The sequence below is a fragment of the Nelumbo lutea genome, chromosome 5 (assembly GCF_056320005.1).
Source record: "Nelumbo lutea isolate HS-2025 chromosome 5, American lotus-T2T, whole genome shotgun sequence".
Taxonomy (NCBI): Eukaryota; Viridiplantae; Streptophyta; class Magnoliopsida; order Proteales; family Nelumbonaceae; genus Nelumbo; species Nelumbo lutea.
In genome coordinates, this window is record NC_142688.1 from 37,041,242 (window position 1) to 37,060,257 (window position 19,016).

Below are 19,016 nucleotides of genomic sequence, written 5' to 3' on the forward strand. Positions count from 1 at the left end.
GCCTAAAACCCTACCCCCAACAAGGGGTGGATACCAAACAAGTTTGGTAGAAATTGCCATCCCTAATGCTATGTTTGGTTTGATGGAAAAAGCAAGGAAAGGAAGGGAAAGATAGGGAAACATTTACAAACATTGTATAGTTTTCCCTACTTTTTCCTTCAAACCAAACATAACCTAAGGGTATAATCTATAAATATTAATCACTCTTTTAAATATAAACTTCTACTTATAACTCTTTCAAATCAAATCCAAGGTGATTTAAGTTAGGTTATACATGCATTCTTTCATGTGAAAGACATGTTTTCCTATCTTTGCAACATTGTTCATACTACTTTGCTCTTTACTCAAGCTTCAATTGGTATCTAATAGCCCAGCTCCACTTGTTTCACCAAATAAGTTCCAACTTTCCAGCCCAGGCTCACACCTTATCGATGCCACTGCACTGTCAATTTCAAAATGCATCAATCATTTAACCCTTCTAAAACCTTTTCAATTTTCCCCGCCTACTTCTCCTGCCAAAAACCTCAATTGCCTCCTACTTCTCTTCCTTCGTATTCCAACAACATCAGCATCAGGAATCACCATCACCGTCAATCTCCAACCCCAATTGGGTCTCTACCTCGAATCTAGAAGCCCATTGCCTCTCAAACAAATCCTCTCCTTGCTAAAGAAATATTTGATCTTGCTCCCCACCAGCCCAATTTCCGCCACTCCTACTCTTCTACGCACTTATGCAAGCTTGGATGTGCTCACTACTTCTCTCTTATGGATAGCATGATGCATCACATCAAATCCAATGGCTACTCCGTCACCCTTGGCCTCTTTTCAGATGTCATCTTCTTATAGAACAATGCCAAAATACTTAATAAAGACCCCAAGACCTACACCATTCTAGAATTCGATTACAAACCCCTAGCTAGACACTCCAATCACCTCATACAAGTTATGGTTAGCCATCGGACTTACCTGTGCTTTTGATCTCTTCAGGGACTCTGGTTGATTCGACGTCTCAACAAACACCGAAACTTATGACATCTTGATGTGGGCATTCTATTCTAATGATGAATTAAGAACTGCATATTCATTGTTCAATCAAATTTTTAAGAGGAATGTTATCCCAAAGGTCAGTCATGTCGCATTTTATGCAGGGTCTTTGTAGGAAGAGCCAAGTCATTAGGGTTGTTGATTTGTTGGACAATATATTGAATAAGGGATTCATTCTAGATACTCTAACGTATACATCTTTGTTAAATAGTTTGTGTAGAAAGAAAAAAGGTAAGAGGGACTTATAAGCTCATTTGTAGAATGAAAGTGAAGGGACGCAATCCTGATATTGTTTGTTATAATATTGTCATCTTGGGATTCTATACTTGAATGCTTGTAAGTGTTAGACATTATATGTTCTTAGCTCCAATTAGATTGATGTATATATACATTTATTGTAAATAAATAAAAGTACATAACTGGTTCATGTTATATCTGGTGTGTTTCTACGTAATTACTCTTAAATTGGACATTTATGAGACTCATGTTAGTTTAGAATGTTATCAGCCGTTGGATAGACTTGAGGAGGTTTATCCTATCAAGCTATCAAGATTGATACCAATGTGCTGTCAAGTCGGTTGGGGTGGCTTGTCTCAACTGCCAAGGGTGAAACCCAAAGCACATATAGTGTGTGTTTATTTGAAACACTGAACCAAGCTAATTTCTAGTTATGCCCTGGACTTTGAAGACTGATGGGAAAAAATAGAAAATTACACCTAAACCTTAGACTCGATTATGATATTATGTTGGGTATCGGATTAGGCTGTCTTTGATATGTCAATCAGTGAGATCCTTAGTGGGGGTTAAAACCTAGGTATGTTGGGACAGTTTGAGAATTCACCTAAGTGGGTGATTATAGTGACAGAATCAACCCCTTTGTTGGACAAAGTGAATGATCGGAGTCTGCATTCTCTCTAATGAAAACTTAAACCGCCAACACTTGATTTCAAACCTGTTTGAGATCTGTTTTACAAAATATATTTATATAAAGATATATATTATGTTTTATGAAAATGTTTGCAAAATGTTTTAATTCTCGGGATCCATCCGAGCAAAGAGTGCAACACTTTACCTTGCAGTTGAGGGAGAGGTCATCTCTTGTCGGGTAGTGTTTGATCCTTATGGGTTGAGAGGTTATGTGTAAAACCAGTTAGGGATTTTATACCTGATGGGCTAATTTCACTTAAGACCATATCCTTGGGCCTTCATAAGGTGGCTGGACTCAACGACCATTTAGTGTAAATGTTGCGTCCATTAAGAGTCCATACTGATAAACTCAAGGGTTCACTGTCCACAATAATGAATTCGGCCAGGCCTTGTTACAGAGGCTAGGCTGAACCCATATGGCTTTTGTGAAGATTAATGTTAGGGTCCCACGTCATGCAAAGAGAGACAAGTTAGCCAGCAATTAAAAAGGAAAGTGAGCATGCATACTTAATGGGCCTAGGGCCCAAGATTAATAGGATTAATCTTCATGGGTGAATTTGGGTTTTAATGTGGGTTTGGATCAGTAGATAAGGATAAGAGTATAAGTCTTATCAACTTAACGAGTCCATATCCAAATAAAAATTTAGATTTGGAAACTCCTAATCAGATTAGGAAATAAGCTCTTTAAATAAAAAGGGGAGGGTGAACCGCTTCAGTCTAAAGTAATTGCTCTCAGTTCTCTCTCCTTTTCCTCTTGCCGCTCTACCTTATTCAATCTCTAGTTTCTTGAATTGATCAAGATTGGATCTTGATTCTGATTTTTGCAAGAAAAATCAAATTTAATTCATACTCACCATCCCTTGCTTGATCCTTGCTGAAAGATTGCAGTTTTTGTTGAAGGACTACATTGCTGATCCTACTTCATCTCAAGCTATGCCATCTTCAATGGAGGCAGCTTTTGGTATCCTCTTTGGGTGTGAACACCTACTTTGGGAGCTATACATGTGGATTCTGTATCAGGTATTCCTCCTTCTTTCTTTTGGTTTCAGATCTGGTTTAGTTTGTTTCAAAAACGATTCTTGAAAACTGCAATTTTTTTAAAACTATGAATATGATTCCTAGAAGGGAAAAAGAAATTTTTGAAATTTCGCTCAGCCACCGTGCATGGTTCGGCCATCCATATGATGGATCTCCCTTCCCTTCAATAAGGTTCGTCAAGATATGTCATCCAATGGTTGCATTCCTAATACAAGGCAATGAATATATGTATGAGATGATATCCAAAAGATTTTCTCTATGTTTTTCGGCTTTTCATGCTTTGATGAAGGGTTTCTTCATTGTTGGTAAGATAGAGGAAGCTTATGTGGAGGTTGTACCCAAAATTTCTGATACAAATGAAATATTGAGAATGGTAGATATATTGGGGAACATTATGAAGGTAGAAATCAAACTTGACACGAGGATAGTGTTGGGGAAGATACACTATAGTAGTAGAAATAAATGAAAACACAATCCCATGGTAGCAAGAAATTTTTTCTTCCAAAGTTGTGTGATAAAATTGGTTTCCTAAAAATAACAATTATAGAAAAGTAATTCAGCCAAGCAACAAGAAAAATAAATAACATACACTACAAAACATATTGCATCAGAATTTTTATGTGAAAAAACCCAAAATTTGGGAAAAACCATGGACCTGTGGTCTAAAAATGTCTTCCACTATTTCTGAAATTAATAAATACAATAGTCTTCTTTAATTGAAAATTAAATGTTTACAACCATCAAAATATAGGTGGATTTCAACAAAAACAAAGTTTAGATCTCACCAAGTTGTGATAAACATATAACTGGGAGAAAAAGGAAAAGAGACGACCAATCCAAAATGGAGTAAGGATCTTGTCTCCTTAAACAACACCAAAAATCTCATTAAGAACAGGTTCAAAACACATCTGAACTTGGCCTTTGAATAGAGATGAAAACAATCCTTTTTTATTCTCTTCATTCCTTATGAATCCCTTTTCACTTCAGCCTTTTTTTTTCTCTTTCACTTTTCATATTGTGGTAAGAAGAAAGAACTAAAAGAATAAAAGCCTTTTTGGCTTCCATAATATGCCTCCTTTTTGGAGGGCATGGAAAAGGTGGGGTGGGCCGCTCATATAGGATGGACCCACACCCAACAATTCTCCCCCTGCAACTCATATGGGGGGCTTCACCAAACCTGTAGCTCTTTTGCAAAATTCAAATTTGTCTCTAGGCAAGGACTTTGTTAAAATATCTACATCATTCTCATTAGTATGATTTTTTTCAATATTTAACTTCATATCCAACACATCCCAAAACCAATGGTATCTTATATCAATGTGTTTGGATCTTGAATGAAAGGTTGGATCTTTTTGCAGAGATTGATAGCATGTTGACCATCACAGTAAAGAACACATTTTTCTTGCTTCATGCTTAATTCTTGTAAGAATTTCTTCAACCACAGGAACTCCTTACAAGCTTCAATAGTTGCAATATATTCAGCCTCTGTGGTGGATAATTCAATACACTTTTGAAGTTTGGGACCATTGGGTTTCTGTGAAATTGCTCCCCTGCAAATGTCATTATCATGAAGTGCACTTTTGTTGGATGTCAGGACACTCATGTATCTATCTCTAATTATATCTTCATGATGGCAATAGGGCCTATTTCATGGAGAAGTGCAAAGCAAACTACAGGCACTACTTCATCTACTACGAAAGCAGAATTCATACCATGTTATGAAGCAACTAGTTATGTCATATGGTTGTGTAACTTTGTCTCACGTCTTCAAGTAGTGGACTTGATTTAAAGACTGATGAGGATTTATAATGACAATGTTGCTATTGTGCTTTTCTCAAAGAATAAGAAGATGAGAACAAGGTTGAAGCACATCGATATCAAATTGGTTAATCCATTAACAAAATGACTTCCACCCAAGCTCTTTCCGGAGTATGTAGCGTGCATAGGGTTGATGAACAGTTTTGATAAGTTGGAATTGAATTGAGTGTAATTGTTTTTATTAACACCATGATATGTGATCACAATAAAATTATTGATTTTGGTAAACATGCCTCTATCTTTTCTCTAAATTTACACATATACACATAACGTAAGACAAAGATATGTAGCCCATGCATAGGTTGTCTAAGTGGTGTATGCAGATTGCTCATGTTAGTTGAAATTGCTAACTCCATAACCATTGAATGGTCCTTAGTCAAATCAATAGAACTCAAGTAACCTTGATGATTTGAGGATAATTGTTTCAATTGAGCGGAACGAATACCCTTAGGTTCACTATACTAGGTCATTGATGGCCATATAAAAAAAAGAAAAAAGATTCATCTCGGCCAAGTGAGAGATTGTTAGAACTCATTCAGTTTAAAATTCACGGTGACTTGAGATGAATCAGACATTAGGGGACCCAACAGTGTCTGGAGCTAGTTGCTAAGATGGCAAGTTGGTTCTAGAAGCCAACCTAAGGCCCCCATTGAAAGAGGGAGTGCATTGTTCTAGTGTTAATGGTTTGCAAAAGCAGAGATTGATGGAGATTGAGCCTATGGTTTTACATTTCCTTAACCATGAAGGCCCCTCTCTAGGTGGTTTGGGCTCTATAACATACACACTAGTCATCCATCGGTTGAGAGCAATCATGACTAGAGAAAAGGTCCTTTGATTTTTGGTTTTTGCAGTTCAGAATGAGAGAAAGAGAATGAGAGAGAGAGAGAGAGAGAGAGAGAGAGAGAGAGAGAGAGGTGTTCTTAGTTCCATTTTCTGTAGAGAAGAGAAGAAAAGAAGGAGATGAAGCCAAAGAACCAATTTTGAAGCTCTCATACATCGAAACAAAGCCATGAACGCCAACTTTGCTTCAATCTCTCAAGGTCAGTTCATTTCTTGAGCATAGAGCGATCCATTTATTCTTCTATTATGTTTAGAAGTAATTTTGAATGCTAACAAATTTCTCTTTTACAGTTTATATCATTGCTAAAGAAATTATGAAACTGACCTGATCCACCTCCCAAAACAGAAATCCCCTCCCGGTTAATGTTGTGAAGTGATTTGAAATCTAGATGCCATTCCAATTTCCAAAAGTCTGAAAATTTCATGTTGAAACTTTAATGATAGATGAACATATCAGTTAAACAGAGTTGCTTGAATATGAACGATTACAGAGATGAAATGCTAGAAACAAGCTTCGTTACATCAAAATCTTGGTAAACCTTTTTCATTCGTAATGATGTGGACCTCAAACAAGGATTTGAATCTTAGAACCAACAATCAAAGAAAAAGAAAAAAAAATTCCTGGATCAACAGCCCAACTTTGCCTTAGGTTGAGTTTCTTCTCTTTTGTTGCCTGAATCCTCTCAGACAAAGAAAGTCGGATGTTTGAATTTCTATAGGCAAATACTTGGACATTAATTTTGGGTGGTGGCATGATAAAAAAATATGGTGATTTCTCTTTTTTTATTACTATCATTCTTTTCTGTGGCAGACAGATGCTAGAAACGTCACGAATCCACAAAAAGTCGGATGCTTCAGTAGCTTGGAATTCATTTAGCAAAGGAATTAATCTGAAGTAAAACCGACTCTAAGGAAGTTATGGTCCATCCATGGAAGCGCTCTTTATGTCTTAAGTTGGAGATTGGTCCTATTTCAGACTTCTGAACAGAGTGCAATAGTTTAAATAATGTTTTATTTCTCAAATGTTTGCTGTGAGGCCAACTGGACAGCACATCACATGGCCAAAGAAGGCCAGTGTCTAAGTTGGAATTTATTTTGGCAGTTATGCCTCCCCTGTTTACTACCAGATTTTATAAGCAAGTAAGAGTGGCCTCCTGGGTTCCTCTCTTCCATTTCCTTTTAACGAAATTCTTTCAAAGTTCAAAGTTCTTTTGGTAGGATTAAAAAGGAGGAAAGTAAATTGAAACTTCTGGCAGTAGAATTGTTCAAAGTTCTTTCGAGTGATAAACAGAGGAACTGAACTTAGTGTTGTTACATTTATACATAAAGAAATTCATGAATTACAGCATTTGAGCCACAAAGCAACAGTGTCATTAAGATTCTCTGTCTGTCTTTAGGAGTTCAAATATTTCTCTACAGCAGCACTCAAGGTAGAGAACGGCACTGCACCAATAACACTCTCTTTCTTTTCTCCGTTATTGAAGACTAACACAGTTGGAATGCTTCGGATTCCATACGTTGTTGCAATATTTGGGCAGTCGTCTGTGTTGACCTTGTAACAGACTATCTTGCCTGCATATTTCTTAGCTAAGTCATCAATCACAGGTTGGATCATCCGACATGGACCACACCATGGTGCCCAGAACTCTACTAGAACTGGGGTTTCACTTGCAATTACAAGTTGTTCCCAATCACTTTCATTCACCACCCGAACTGCAGATTTCACATAGAAAATACCAATCATATTCAAATTAGAGCCATGCTCATTAAACTTCAATTGGGAAGATAGTTTATTGATGAAATGGCATACAACTTATAGTTTTTACAATGATTATAACCATTAAATATTGATGAACAGCACCAGATGTTGAATGTGATAGACTATCATGCATACAAGCTACAAATCATTATTGATCTTGTTGTTTTTAACAGGTGATTGACTGTTAATATTGTAAAAGAAGCAGTACAATGCACTGTATTTGACTATATAAACTAGTGATAGGTATGATTCAGATTAGGAACAAACTGCTGTGGTTTCACCAATTGGAACCATTCAAATCAACAGTCCATTATCTTGGTTGTAATTGTGCCTCCACTATGTGATACGTCAAAAACTGTTGGATTTGGTAATTGATGACCTTTTCTTTCAATTTTCTTCTACTTTATTCCTTGAGGATGATACTTCCAATCAATAGGTAAGGGCCCAATAAGTAGCTTAACGTAATGGTACTATGGTCTGTTGCTATGCACATATACATGTATCTTGAAGAAACAGAGGATCATTGAACCTTGCAAAGTTGCAAGTAGTAATCAAGATCAAGTATGTCACTAGTACTCTGAATTCGGTGAACATCTGCTTATGAATGAAGAATGATAGTTGTGGGGCCAATTAACCACTGAAAAAACCAGTGGAAAACCATGAGAAAATTAGGTTCATGAGATTCCCTCTTTTACCTACAGGCACTGAACAAAACTTAAGTAGGCCTTCATTTCTTTGCTCTTCAATACTAATTATTTCTAATTTGGACCCTTGATCTTGAAACAAAAGAAAACTGATCCCTAGTTTAATGTAGATTACCAAGTAGCGAAAACAAGGATGAGAAGAATAGATCTTGTATTGGAAAGAAGATAAGCCTTGAAGGGGGGATCTAATAAATTAACATACCCTCATTAATGACCTCTCCGGCTTTGCAGACAATTCTGTATCCACGGTATCTGTGATCAACAGAACGAGATAAAGAAGAGAAAGAAGATGATGCTGCATGTGAGAGAGTAGAAACCTTCAATCCCTTACATGTCGGCAAATTGAGTTTCTCCTTGGAGGAAACTGAGGAGTGGGGATATAAAACAGAAGCTCTGGTTGTTGCAGAAATGGTGCTAACTTGGAAGCAGGTCTCCAAAGCCATTCTGATTCTGTTCTCAATCTATGCAACTTCCAATGTTCAAGGGGGGGTTGAAGCCTTGGAGGAGGGAGGTGGGTCTCTCTGTGTGCTCCGACTTCAGTTTTTATTTCTTGACTGGATATTCTTATAAGATTGTAAGGTGCTCGAGTGCCCTGGTTTGTGTGGATAATGTTCATCAATCCGTGGTCCACCGATCTGACATCCCTCTACGAGAGTAGTTTGCTGTCCTTGTATCTGTCAACGTGGCATATAAAGAGGCCTATGGGACCCACTTTTGATAGGTCCCACCACTTAAGTGATATCCATGCCGAAAGCCAAACAAGCAAGGAATATTGCTGGATAACGATGAGTCGATGACCATCTGATACGCTGATTTTTTTATAGATCAATGGTCTGATCAAGTAGGTTCGTGGCACATGGTAGGATCGATCAAATAGTGGGTCCCATTGTTTAACTACAGAATATCTTGGATTCAATAATCTAAAATCTAAGTAGGAAGATGACAGAAGATCATTTTCCATCTTCCAGGCACCACCTACATAATACAAATGGATTTGGATATTTAGCCCGTAAGAGGTTGCAAATTTTCTACGTGCAAAATACTGACCCGGCTGCAGCGTAGTTGTTTGTGTAACAACAAACACACTCAGCCCCTAGACCAATTCTATAATATATATTATCAAGTCAAACTTGGATTCAAGCCGTTATTTAAAAAAAAAAAAAAAAAGTAAACTCCAATCGTAAAAAAAAAGGGTTAGGTTCAGTGTTTTAAGCCTGAGTTCAAATTTACAGGCTTAAAATTATATCCAAACTCAACTTAGAATGAATCAGGCTGAACTGGCCCATTGGGTTACCGGGCCCCTGAACAGGTCTAAGCACAGGACCATGGGTGGTCACTGCAAGCATAGCCAAATCATCCATATGTCATCATGGTAAAGTTTAAATTCCTCCAAACATGGGCGAGATGGCCTTCCCCTCCTACGCAAATACAATACACAGGTTTGATGATTCTAGGTCCTCCACTTGGAATGGAATTTTCCGACAAAGTTGTAACCAACGGCGGAGCCAAGGGGGCCAAACCCACCCACTGAATAAGTAGAGTCGGGTCCCCCTCTCCCAAAATGAAAAATCCTGGTTCCGCACCAGGTAGGAGGTAGCACACCTCTCTTTCTTGGAGCCAAAAGGATTCATGGTCGGGGCCTACAATCTGGATATTTTTGTATCCTTGAACAGAGGGGCTAGATAGTAAGCACCAGGGTAGTTTCAAAAATAGATACATATACATTACAAGAAGAGAGAAGTGCTATACAAATCTGGAGGTAGCACAGTTCCAGAAATCTTTAAAGGAGACGCTCAATGATTTGCGCTACCATTTTCTATTCTTGATACTCAGTCCAGATTCTCTATTTGCGGTGGAACCAGCCATTGCCTTCACAGAAGGTATGGGATATCTCTGTTCATTCAATACAGGCACATCGGCGATACAAATTGGCTGAATGTAAATTCTGATTTCTTTTGCTTAAGATTTGATTTATTTTGTTCTATTTGTTTTTTTTTTTTAATAGTTGTATTTCAATCAAGAAAAGGAGGGCAAGCCACCCTCATGAACATGTACAAAAAGAGACTTTACGAGGACATCCACCTATAAAAAAGTAACTACATCAAAAGATGATAGAGTCACAACTATTGAAGAGGCTATCTAATGGAGTGTCTTTGAACGGGTTCAATATTTTGTTTTATTTGCTTGTTAGAAGTAAAATAGAAAGCCAAATGATGGTCTCCACCTTATAAGAAAGAGAAGGCAAGAAAGAGGAGGGTTATTTGTTTTGAAATGAATCTAAATCAAGATGACATGGTACCAATTTATATGAGAAAGAATATTTATCAAAAAAAAAAAAAAAGAGAGAATTGAGGTGCAAATTTTGCATAAACTTTTCGGGAGCAAAGTTTATATTGCTAGTTCAGCACAAGGAGGAAAAACTGGGTTTAGTGGCCAATCACCACCCACCCATATTCCATGTAGAGTATGTTTTTACCTAAAATTGCTCAGCAGCAGCAGAGGATCACAGTTTTACAATGTGGGCTCTGTTTGTTTGCATTGAAAAAAGTGACAATCAGCAGTAGCAGCTGCAGAACAAAATCGTAGGATCACAATTTTACAATGAAGGTTCTGTTTGTTTGCAGTGCAAAAAGCGACTAGTAGCAGCTGCTGCAGCTGCAGAACAAAATTGTAGGATCACAATTTTACAATGTGTGTGCTCTGCTTGTTTGCAGTGCAAAAAGTGACTAGCAGCAGAATAATGTGGGTTCTGTTTTTTAGCAGTGCAAGAAGTGACTAGCATCAACGCTATTTTAATTGGTAAAATTGCATAATGACTACCAGCAGCAGAATGAGATTGTTTATCAGTGGATGAACAGTGGATTTAACATTAGTGAGCACAACGACTAGCAGCATAAAAAAATCACAATTGTTTATCAAGTACTTGAAGCTACCATTGTAAGAACAGCTTGGCCAACTAGAGGATCAATACATTAAAATAAATAGATCAGGATGCCTAACTTGAACCTGCTCGGATTTAAGCCAGATTGACAATATTCATTCAACAGGGGTGGGTTAACCAGATAGGAGTAAAATTAGGTTAATTAGCATTTGGAAAGTAAATCTCTACTAAGTTGAAGTTCTTTTGATCTGTTGAATATCCTTTTAAAAATATACAATTGATACAGATCATACTCTTTTTTAGGTAAAATACTCTTGCCATCAGGATTAGAGATCTTATTTCACCAATACCTCTAAATGGCTCATGTCAAGAGTGCTTGTGCCTTTTTTTTTTGTAATTATTAGGTTGATTATTTAATTGTTTAAGCTTGCTCCTTTTTTATCAGTATTTAATTATTTAATTTGTTCTGCAATGCCTTATTCAATTGCTTATACTTCATAGCCATCATGTCTGAACTGTTTAATTCATCCTGAAAATTCTTATTGAAAGAGAAAAGACTGTAATTTTGTTTCTACAGAAAATAAGTTTTACGAGCCTGAATTTCACTATGCATTGCAGAAGATGGTATCAAAGAGTTAAAGGTAGTGAGCAGTGAGCACTTGACAAAGGGTTCAATCAGACACAGCAGCAACACATGAATCTATAGATTCATAGAGCTTGGTGCTTCTCAAACATAACATATGTCTCTGACTAATCTGAAAAATAGTCAGAAATTGAAATTTCCACCTTATTGAGAAGTTTAGCCATTAATTATGATTAATGCAGTGATGAATTGTTTATGCCTAAGCATAGGACTAATAATTTAGGTCATTGTCACTTTGTGTATGAGAAAATTAAATCAGGATAAACTGAAAAGGCATTTAAAAAAAAAAAACATGTTTGGTCTCTAATACTGATTATTTTTTCCAGTTTTTCAAATGTCACTACATCTTTTTCTGTCTTTACCCTGCCAACAGCAAGAAATGGCAAGGGGTTTCTGTTCTCATACCCATCAATCCAAAAATAAGATAAAAAGGCCATCATCCAATATTAGTCCCAGCTATCTGGGGACTTGGGAGGGGTGGACTGGATAATGGACCTAATGTTTGGCATCTTTTTTGCACAAAGTGGGCAGTCTCAGACTCAAACCCCCACTCTCACGCTTGTAAGCACAAGGTTTTACCATCACACCAAAGAATGCCCCCCATCAATCCAAAGTAAGATGTCAATCATAATCTGAGATTTGCCACGGTGGTCCTGAACCACTCCAATGAAAGTTAGTTAAGTTATAAAACATGCTGCAAAACAAAAACACATTACCAAAAGGCTGCTCTAACAGAATTACAACCACTGATAAAATCAATGAGCATTACATCTCAACCTTCCTCACCTCACCCAAACAGCCATCTGTGTGTTCTCCAAAGCTCACAAATCACAATCTGGATCCATGACTGTTATAACAGTATTTCTATTGATTGTTTGGCTGATTCTAAATTCATGTTTGTACAAAAGTTGATACTAACCCTCACAACCATATTAGAGGATGTAAAACTCAAAAATTCATTTTGAGCCTAGTGCTGCAGAAAAAGTTTCACAGAAGCTGAAAAAAATGTTTGGCAAGTCTGATTGGTGGCACCACATCTTCAAGTACACGGAAAATAGAAATTTGCATCTCAATGACGTTTGTTTTAGTGAGCTCAAAGACACAACAATCTCCTTCTTCAAGATTATTATCCAAAGCAAAATCAGCCCAACCTTTACTTATCCAAGTCATACCTTGTCTCAAAATGCACCGGGCAGGCCACATTCTTCCATCTGAAACTCGTAGTATGACAGTTTCCTTTTTCATTGTTAGAAATTTCATGATGATACTGGATGGTACTTTCTGCATAAGTAGGAACCATTCTATCGTCATATTTCTTGGTAACATATAAGAGCTGTTATAAATTACTAGCTCTAGTTCAAGAACTCACCAAAACAAATCCCTTATAAACATAAGATTGTCTCATGATGACCATGAAGAAAGGGTTTTCAGACTGGAACATTTTGGCTGCCTGAACTGCTCTCTCTCTTTCTTCATTTGTCACTGGTCTTCTCCTTGACATAAGAAGTCTGGAATATGTCTTCATGACAGGGAAGCCCAACCTCTGCTCATTTTCTGTTAATGGGTTCTGTCCATCTGCATTTATCTATATAGTTAATAATGGAGAGGGCAATTACAGTAGCATGACAAGAACACTGGGTGTTTAAAGAACTTACAAGGTTCAGTTCTTCGGCTCTTCTGAGCAATCTTTGCCATAGCTGAGAATCCCATGCTTCCATACCCTGGATTTGAGCAATACTGTTCAGCCTTGTCATCTGTTTCTTTACTTAGGCCGAACTGGAGGTCTACATCCTGAGAAGAAAATGAAAGTGACAATTGGACACTGGCAGCATTGTTAGGTGAAAGTTGGCTGTTCCCGTGGATCCTATCTGACGAAGAACCATATGGAGAAGAAATGCTTGGATTACTATACTGACTACCGGAGTGGATTGGAACCAACCCAATTTCATTATCAAAATCAAAAGCAAGTTCTTCAGGTTTCTTCTGTTTGACTTGGTTGGATTCTTCCCCCTTAGCTGATCCCTTCAACACCCTGTGATCTTCATTTTCCTCGTTCTTGTTCACAGAAATATTACTGGGTTTTGCCATGGACCTTTCTGTTACCTTTGCTTCAGTTCTCTGAGCACAGACCTTTCTTGAATTAGTATCAGACTTACATGGAGAAGAATCCTCCAACACTTCCATATCCTCTCCTTCTACGTCTTCTTCCCTGTGGGTTGATCTCCTTCTGCCCAGATTAGGCTCTTCACAATGGCGTGAACCAGATGGATATTGTATCTCGAACGTACCTAGTATATCAACATAAAAGTATGAATCTCCCTCGTACTTGAATAGAAGAATTTGCCCTTCATGCAGTGAATAATATTCAACAAACTCCTGCCAACCATTCTGGAACCAGACTCTTCCATCATCAGTTTTTCTTAAGCCTATATCCCAGATGTTATTATCAGGAACCACTAACACTGCAACATCGGAGAGATCTTCTACTTTCCTAATAAACTTTCTTGGGATCCCCTGTCAAACACACAATTTATCTAAGTGTGAGAAATTGGAAAAAAAAGAAACAGAATAACAACAGAGCACCCCCACTAATTATTTATGCGTATGTTTGCAAGATCAGCAGGAACTTTAAAATGAGAGTCCGATTTCAGACAGTACAAAATCAGAATAAATGCTCGGGTGAGTCATTCATGGATTTCTGTTGCCATTACAGAGATTATCACAGTGTTTGAGAAATTAACCCTCATCCTGTCGTTTTGTATCTTTCATGGAAAAGAAAAAGAATAGACAAAGAAAAAAAAAACTGTGCATAAAATTAAGAATTAAAAGAAGAAGAAATTCAAACAGCCTAAGAACTAAAATGGGCTTACTAGTTTGTGGGTGAATTCTTCACCAATCAATATCTTGAAAAAAGAAGGGCTTTCTGCTCGTTTTCCACCCATTTCGATGGTTGATGAGGGAAATGCAAATAGTGAGAAAGAAACGTTGCTCGAGTGAGCTGGCACCTCGGTTTTTTGTGGTAAGTCTTATCATTTCTTTTTCTTTTTTGGTAAAAAGGTTGAGTCCATCAAAGTTTTAAAAAGGTTATATTAATATCAGAACAAATAAGTTATGAAATTATCAAGGCCGTCGAATGTGGCGAGTCTGACCGTCCAGATTTATTTTTTCTGTGCCACAGTCTTGGAGTTTTTTATTTTTTAATATTAACAATAATCTTACGCGATGTAACTTTTACGAGAGTCCGTATTACTATCACAAAACGCTCTTCGCACCAATTCTAATCATACTCTTACCGTACATCGGAAATATCTTTTGTGACAAAAGCCCCTTAGTACGATTACGAAAGAAAGACCCTCGTAGCTTTTCCTTGAAATCCCTCTTTACAATATTTTTTATTCTCTATACTACTTTTATAATAATCATTTGAATAATTGAGAGAAAAACATTATTCATCTTAGAGGAGAAGTTATGAGACGCTTCTAAAGATATTGTCTTTAGAACATTATTTGCCCCCACTTAGTTCTATTGAGTTTGTTGTTAGGTTACAGGCAAATTCATTCTCAGGATACAACAGAGTCTTGGGCGAGAATCTACAACTAGCAAAGTTGAAGAGTCTCCAAAGAAACTTTCTGTGAGACTGTAGCAGACCAGACAGAGAGAGAGAGATAGTGAATTTCGAAATTGTGTGTTCTGGAGTCTGATTCATGCTCCTTAAATAATTTGTGAGAAGGTATGAGAAAAAGGTAGGTGCTGGTTTAGAGAATGCACCTTGAACAGTCACAATTTCAAACATTGTGACTGTTTAAAAAGTTGTTAACAGTTGGTGACTGTTAACTTTGAATTGTGCCTCATGATCACACCCGATCGAATCGTGACCGTTGATCTGATCAACGGTGATCAACGGTCATCAACGCACCAAAACCAGAGCCGCCCATCGCAAGCCACGCGGGTGCGAGCAAAGTGCGCCTCTAAAGCGCCTCATTGCGCCACACACACGCACGCACACGCATGCGCGTGCGTTGCGCGGTATCGAATCCCCATACTCTCCTCTACTAATTCTAAGGAGTGTAAATCAGCTCTTATTGAAATACTGAAAACAAACCTTGTATTTATCCAATGTGGGACAAGTTCAAAATTTGGTTTTTTTTTTTTTGTAAGAAAATTTTGATTTTTCAACCAAGTGTGCAGGTGCAATTTCTCATGTAATTGACCAATCAAACCCATTGGATTTAATCTCTTATGAGATTAAAATCCAACAATCCCCCACATTGATTGATCAATTACATAATTCTCTCTCAATCCAAACTACTATGACACAGTTATGCATACAAAAGGTGTTTATCAACTTAAACCTCTTGTTAGTATAGTTATCTCAGAGCCTTGTCAAAGTTATTGGTGGTAAGACCTTAAACCAACTACTCTCAAGACAGACCAGAGACACCTATACACATAAAATGTTCAGTCTCTGCAAGAGTTTCATATTTTGCTCAGCATTGTTATGGTCATGTGCTTCTTTCCTGGTTTCATGAACAATCCCGAGAGTAAACCCAAACCCTCATGAGAAGCGGCACCACTTCTATGTTCACATAGGTGAACTTCCACTATGTGCTCTGTTATTTGACATATTTCAGAACTTCATTATGAGTTTATCTCAACCTCTCATCATAACAGACAACACTATTTATGTTGTGATGGAAAACTTATCAATGTCAGTGCTAATAGTCACATTGCTGTAACTTGTTGTTACCCATTAAACCCAATACTGATGGATTTTCAGTTCAGGTTGGGTTACCATTACAGGTGACTAAGTAAGGGTTTTAATCCTATCTCTTTGGTTGTCATTCTTACCAATTCTCTAGCTAAACCCTTGGTAAGAGGATTATCCAAGTTTTTACTTAACCTCACATAGGTTATAGTGATGACTCCATCTTGAATCAGTTATCTAACAAATTCATGTCTCAGACTTATATGTCTGGATTTACGATTGTAGGTACCACTGTAGGCCCTTGACAGAGTTGCCTCACTATCATAGTAAATGGAAATTGGAGGCATAGGACTAGGCCAAAGTTTTATATCCAATAATAAATTCCTAATCCATTCTGCCTATTTTCCAACAACCGCTAAGGCTATGAATTTGGATTTCATGGTCGAGTGAGATATACAAGTTTGTCTCTTGGATGCCCAAGAGATCGCACCCCCACCAAGGACAAAAATCCATCCAGATGTGGACTTGTTATCTCCATTACCGGTAATCCAACTTGCATCAGTGTACCCTTTCTAGTACAACTTGATAATCATAATAAAACAAGCCAAGTTCCAAGGTTCTCTTGAGATACCCAAGAACTCTCCCAACTGCCTTCCAGTGCTCTGCACCGGGATTACTTGTAAACTGACTGAGTTTACTTACTACAAATGCAATATCAGGCCTGGTACAAAGCATAGCATACCTCAAGCTCCCTACTACACTAGCATACTCAAGTTATGCAATTGCTCTACCAGTATTTTCTATTAGCTTTATACTAGAATCATATGACGTGCTATATTCTTTAAACCCTAAATGCTTAAATTTCTCAAGTACTTTCTCAATATAATGTGATTGGCTTAATGCATAACCCCTACTATGCTTTTTAACTTTTATTCCCAAGATGGTATCTACTTCTCCTAAATCTTTCATCTAAAAAACAGAGGATAAGTAGTTTTTAGTTGTCAATCATATTTGTACCCACAATAAGCATATCATCCACATAAAGGCACACAATTACTTCATAATTTTCAATGAATTTTGAGTAGATGCATCTATCAGCACTATTATGTTTAAAACCAAAACCTAGAATGCAAGAATCAAATTTCTCATGCCATTATTTAGGTGCTTGTTTTAATCTATATAGTGATTTAACCAGTTTACAGACTTTCTTCTCGTTTCTAGGAAGAACAAATCCTTATGGTTATTCCATGTAAACCTCTTCATTTAAATCACCATTTAAGAAAGCAGTTTTAACATCCATTTGGTGAACAGATAAGTGATAAATGGATGCTAATGCTATAAGTGTTCTAATAGAAGTTGTTTTAGCCACTGGTGCATAGGTGTCAAAGTAATCAATCACTTCCTTTTGACTAAATCATTTAGCTACCAATCTAGCCTTAAAAGTTTGTACAGTTCTATCAGTGTTGTATTTTCTTCCAAACACTCATTTACATTTTATTGGTTTTGATACTAGAGGCAGATCTATTAGTACCCATGTGTTATTTGACATTATTGAATCCATTTCATCATTTATAGTTTCCTTCCAAAAGGTAGCATTTCTAGAGGTCATGGCCTCACTATAGGTTTTTGGATCATTTTCAATGTTTAGGACAATGGGTATTTTATTTAAAATCTTCTCTCTATCAGCCTCAACCAAAAATACAATTGACTGGGTAGAGATAAAATTTGAACCTAAGTGTTTCTCTGTTCTTTGTCTTTGACTTCTTCTAAGTTCTATTGTAGGTGTTATAGTTGTGTTATTTCTTCTTTCAGTCTCATTATTATCAATAGGTATTGAGATCGGAGTTTCTCTGTCATTTTCTGCAGGTTCAGAACACAGTTTATTTTTAAAGAATTCAACATCTCTAATTTCAATTATTATGTTGCTCTAAGTCTAGAAGTCTAAGCACCCCCACACTTTTAGGTATGCTAAATTAGGTTTTCTTCTTGTCCATAATTCATATGAGCATTTATTATTAATTCTAGAAACAATTCTGTTATGTAAATGGCAGGCTGTTAGGAGTGCTTCCCCCCACAGGTTTAAGGGTGCATTAGCTTTTAACAACATGCAATTTATCATTTCTGTAAGCATTCTATTTTTCCTTTCAGTCAGGCCATTCTAGTGAGGGGTATAGGGAGCAGAGCGTTGATGTATTATTCCAAATTCTTCATAGAAAGAATTAAACTCATTTTTAAAGTATTCAGCACCCCTGTCACTTCTAAGGATTTTAATTTTCTTTTCTAGTTGATTTTCAACTTCAGTCTTATATAGTTTAAACATGTCAAAGGCTTCATCTTAGTTCTCATTAGGTAGACATAGGTGTACTTAGAAAAGTCATCTATAAATGTTATGAAATATCTCTTGCCTCCTCTAGTTAATACACCATTGAGTTCACAGATGTCAGAATGGATTAGTTCTAGAAGTTGAGAATTTCTCTCAACACTAGGGAAATGTTTCTTAGCCATTTTAGATTTTACACATATTTCACATTTTTTAGTTGATTCATTACTGTAAGCAATTATACCTAGTTTGCTCATGTTCTTTATGGACTTAAAATTCAAGTATGCTAATCTATAATGCCATAAAGAGAAAGAATCAACAATATAAGCAGGAACTT

General features: G+C 37.0%; 2 protein-coding genes and 1 pseudogene across 5 annotated transcripts; 1 reads left to right on the forward strand and 2 right to left on the reverse strand.

Annotated features, from left to right (window-relative positions):
- Positions 1 to 456: 456 nt before the first annotated feature.
- LOC148851756 (pentatricopeptide repeat-containing protein At4g01400, mitochondrial-like) lies at positions 457 to 1,374 on the forward strand (annotated as a pseudogene).
- A 5,554-nt stretch (positions 1,375 to 6,928) lies between these two features.
- LOC148851757 (uncharacterized) lies at positions 6,929 to 8,922 on the reverse strand. The gene is made up of 2 exons (XM_088945095.1): positions 8,333 to 8,922; positions 6,929 to 7,380 (listed from the first exon to the last, which is right to left on the reverse strand). Exons 1-2 carry the CDS (start codon positions 8,571 to 8,573, stop codon positions 7,061 to 7,063), a joined length of 561 nt encoding a protein of 186 aa, XP_088801221.1. The 5' UTR covers positions 8,574 to 8,922; the 3' UTR covers positions 6,929 to 7,060.
- Positions 8,923 to 10,478: 1,556 nt separating this feature from the next.
- Positions 10,479 to 14,720, reverse strand: LOC148851758 (B3 domain-containing transcription factor VRN1-like). Of its 4 annotated transcripts, none has more exons than XM_088945093.1 (5): positions 14,525 to 14,705; positions 13,310 to 14,168; positions 13,024 to 13,229; positions 12,827 to 12,935; positions 10,479 to 10,785 (listed from the first exon to the last, which is right to left on the reverse strand). In XM_088945093.1, exons 1-5 carry the CDS (start codon positions 14,594 to 14,596, stop codon positions 10,727 to 10,729), a joined length of 1,305 nt encoding a protein of 434 aa, XP_088801219.1. In that variant the 5' UTR covers positions 14,597 to 14,705; the 3' UTR covers positions 10,479 to 10,726. The 4 variants fall into 4 exon arrangements, with proteins under 4 accessions (XP_088801219.1, XP_088801220.1, XP_088801217.1 ...); XM_088945094.1 differs by having other exon boundaries at positions 10,479 to 10,697; positions 14,525 to 14,683; XM_088945091.1 differs by lacking the exon at positions 10,479 to 10,785 and having other exon boundaries at positions 12,347 to 12,935; positions 14,525 to 14,720.
- Between the last annotated feature and the right edge of the window lie 4,296 nt (positions 14,721 to 19,016).

Coding starts and splice junctions, on each gene's coding strand:
- LOC148851757 (XM_088945095.1), bottom strand. CDS start 8,573: ATGGCTTTGGAGACCTGCTTCCAAGTTAGCACCATTTCTGCAACAACC. Junction 7,381..8,332: donor CGGAGAGGTCATTAATGAGG/GTATGTTAATTT, acceptor TGAAATCTGCAG/TTCGGGTGGTGAATGAAAGT.
- LOC148851758 (XM_088945091.1), bottom strand. CDS start 14,596: ATGGGTGGAAAACGAGCAGAAAGCCCTTCTTTTTTCAAGATATTGATT. Junction 14,169..14,524: donor AAGAATTCACCCACAAACTA/GTAAGCCCATTT, acceptor TGTGTTTGACAG/GGGATCCCAAGAAAGTTTAT. Junction 12,936..13,023: donor TTTATAAGGGATTTGTTTTG/GTGAGTTCTTGA, acceptor CTACTTATGCAG/AAAGTACCATCCAGTATCAT.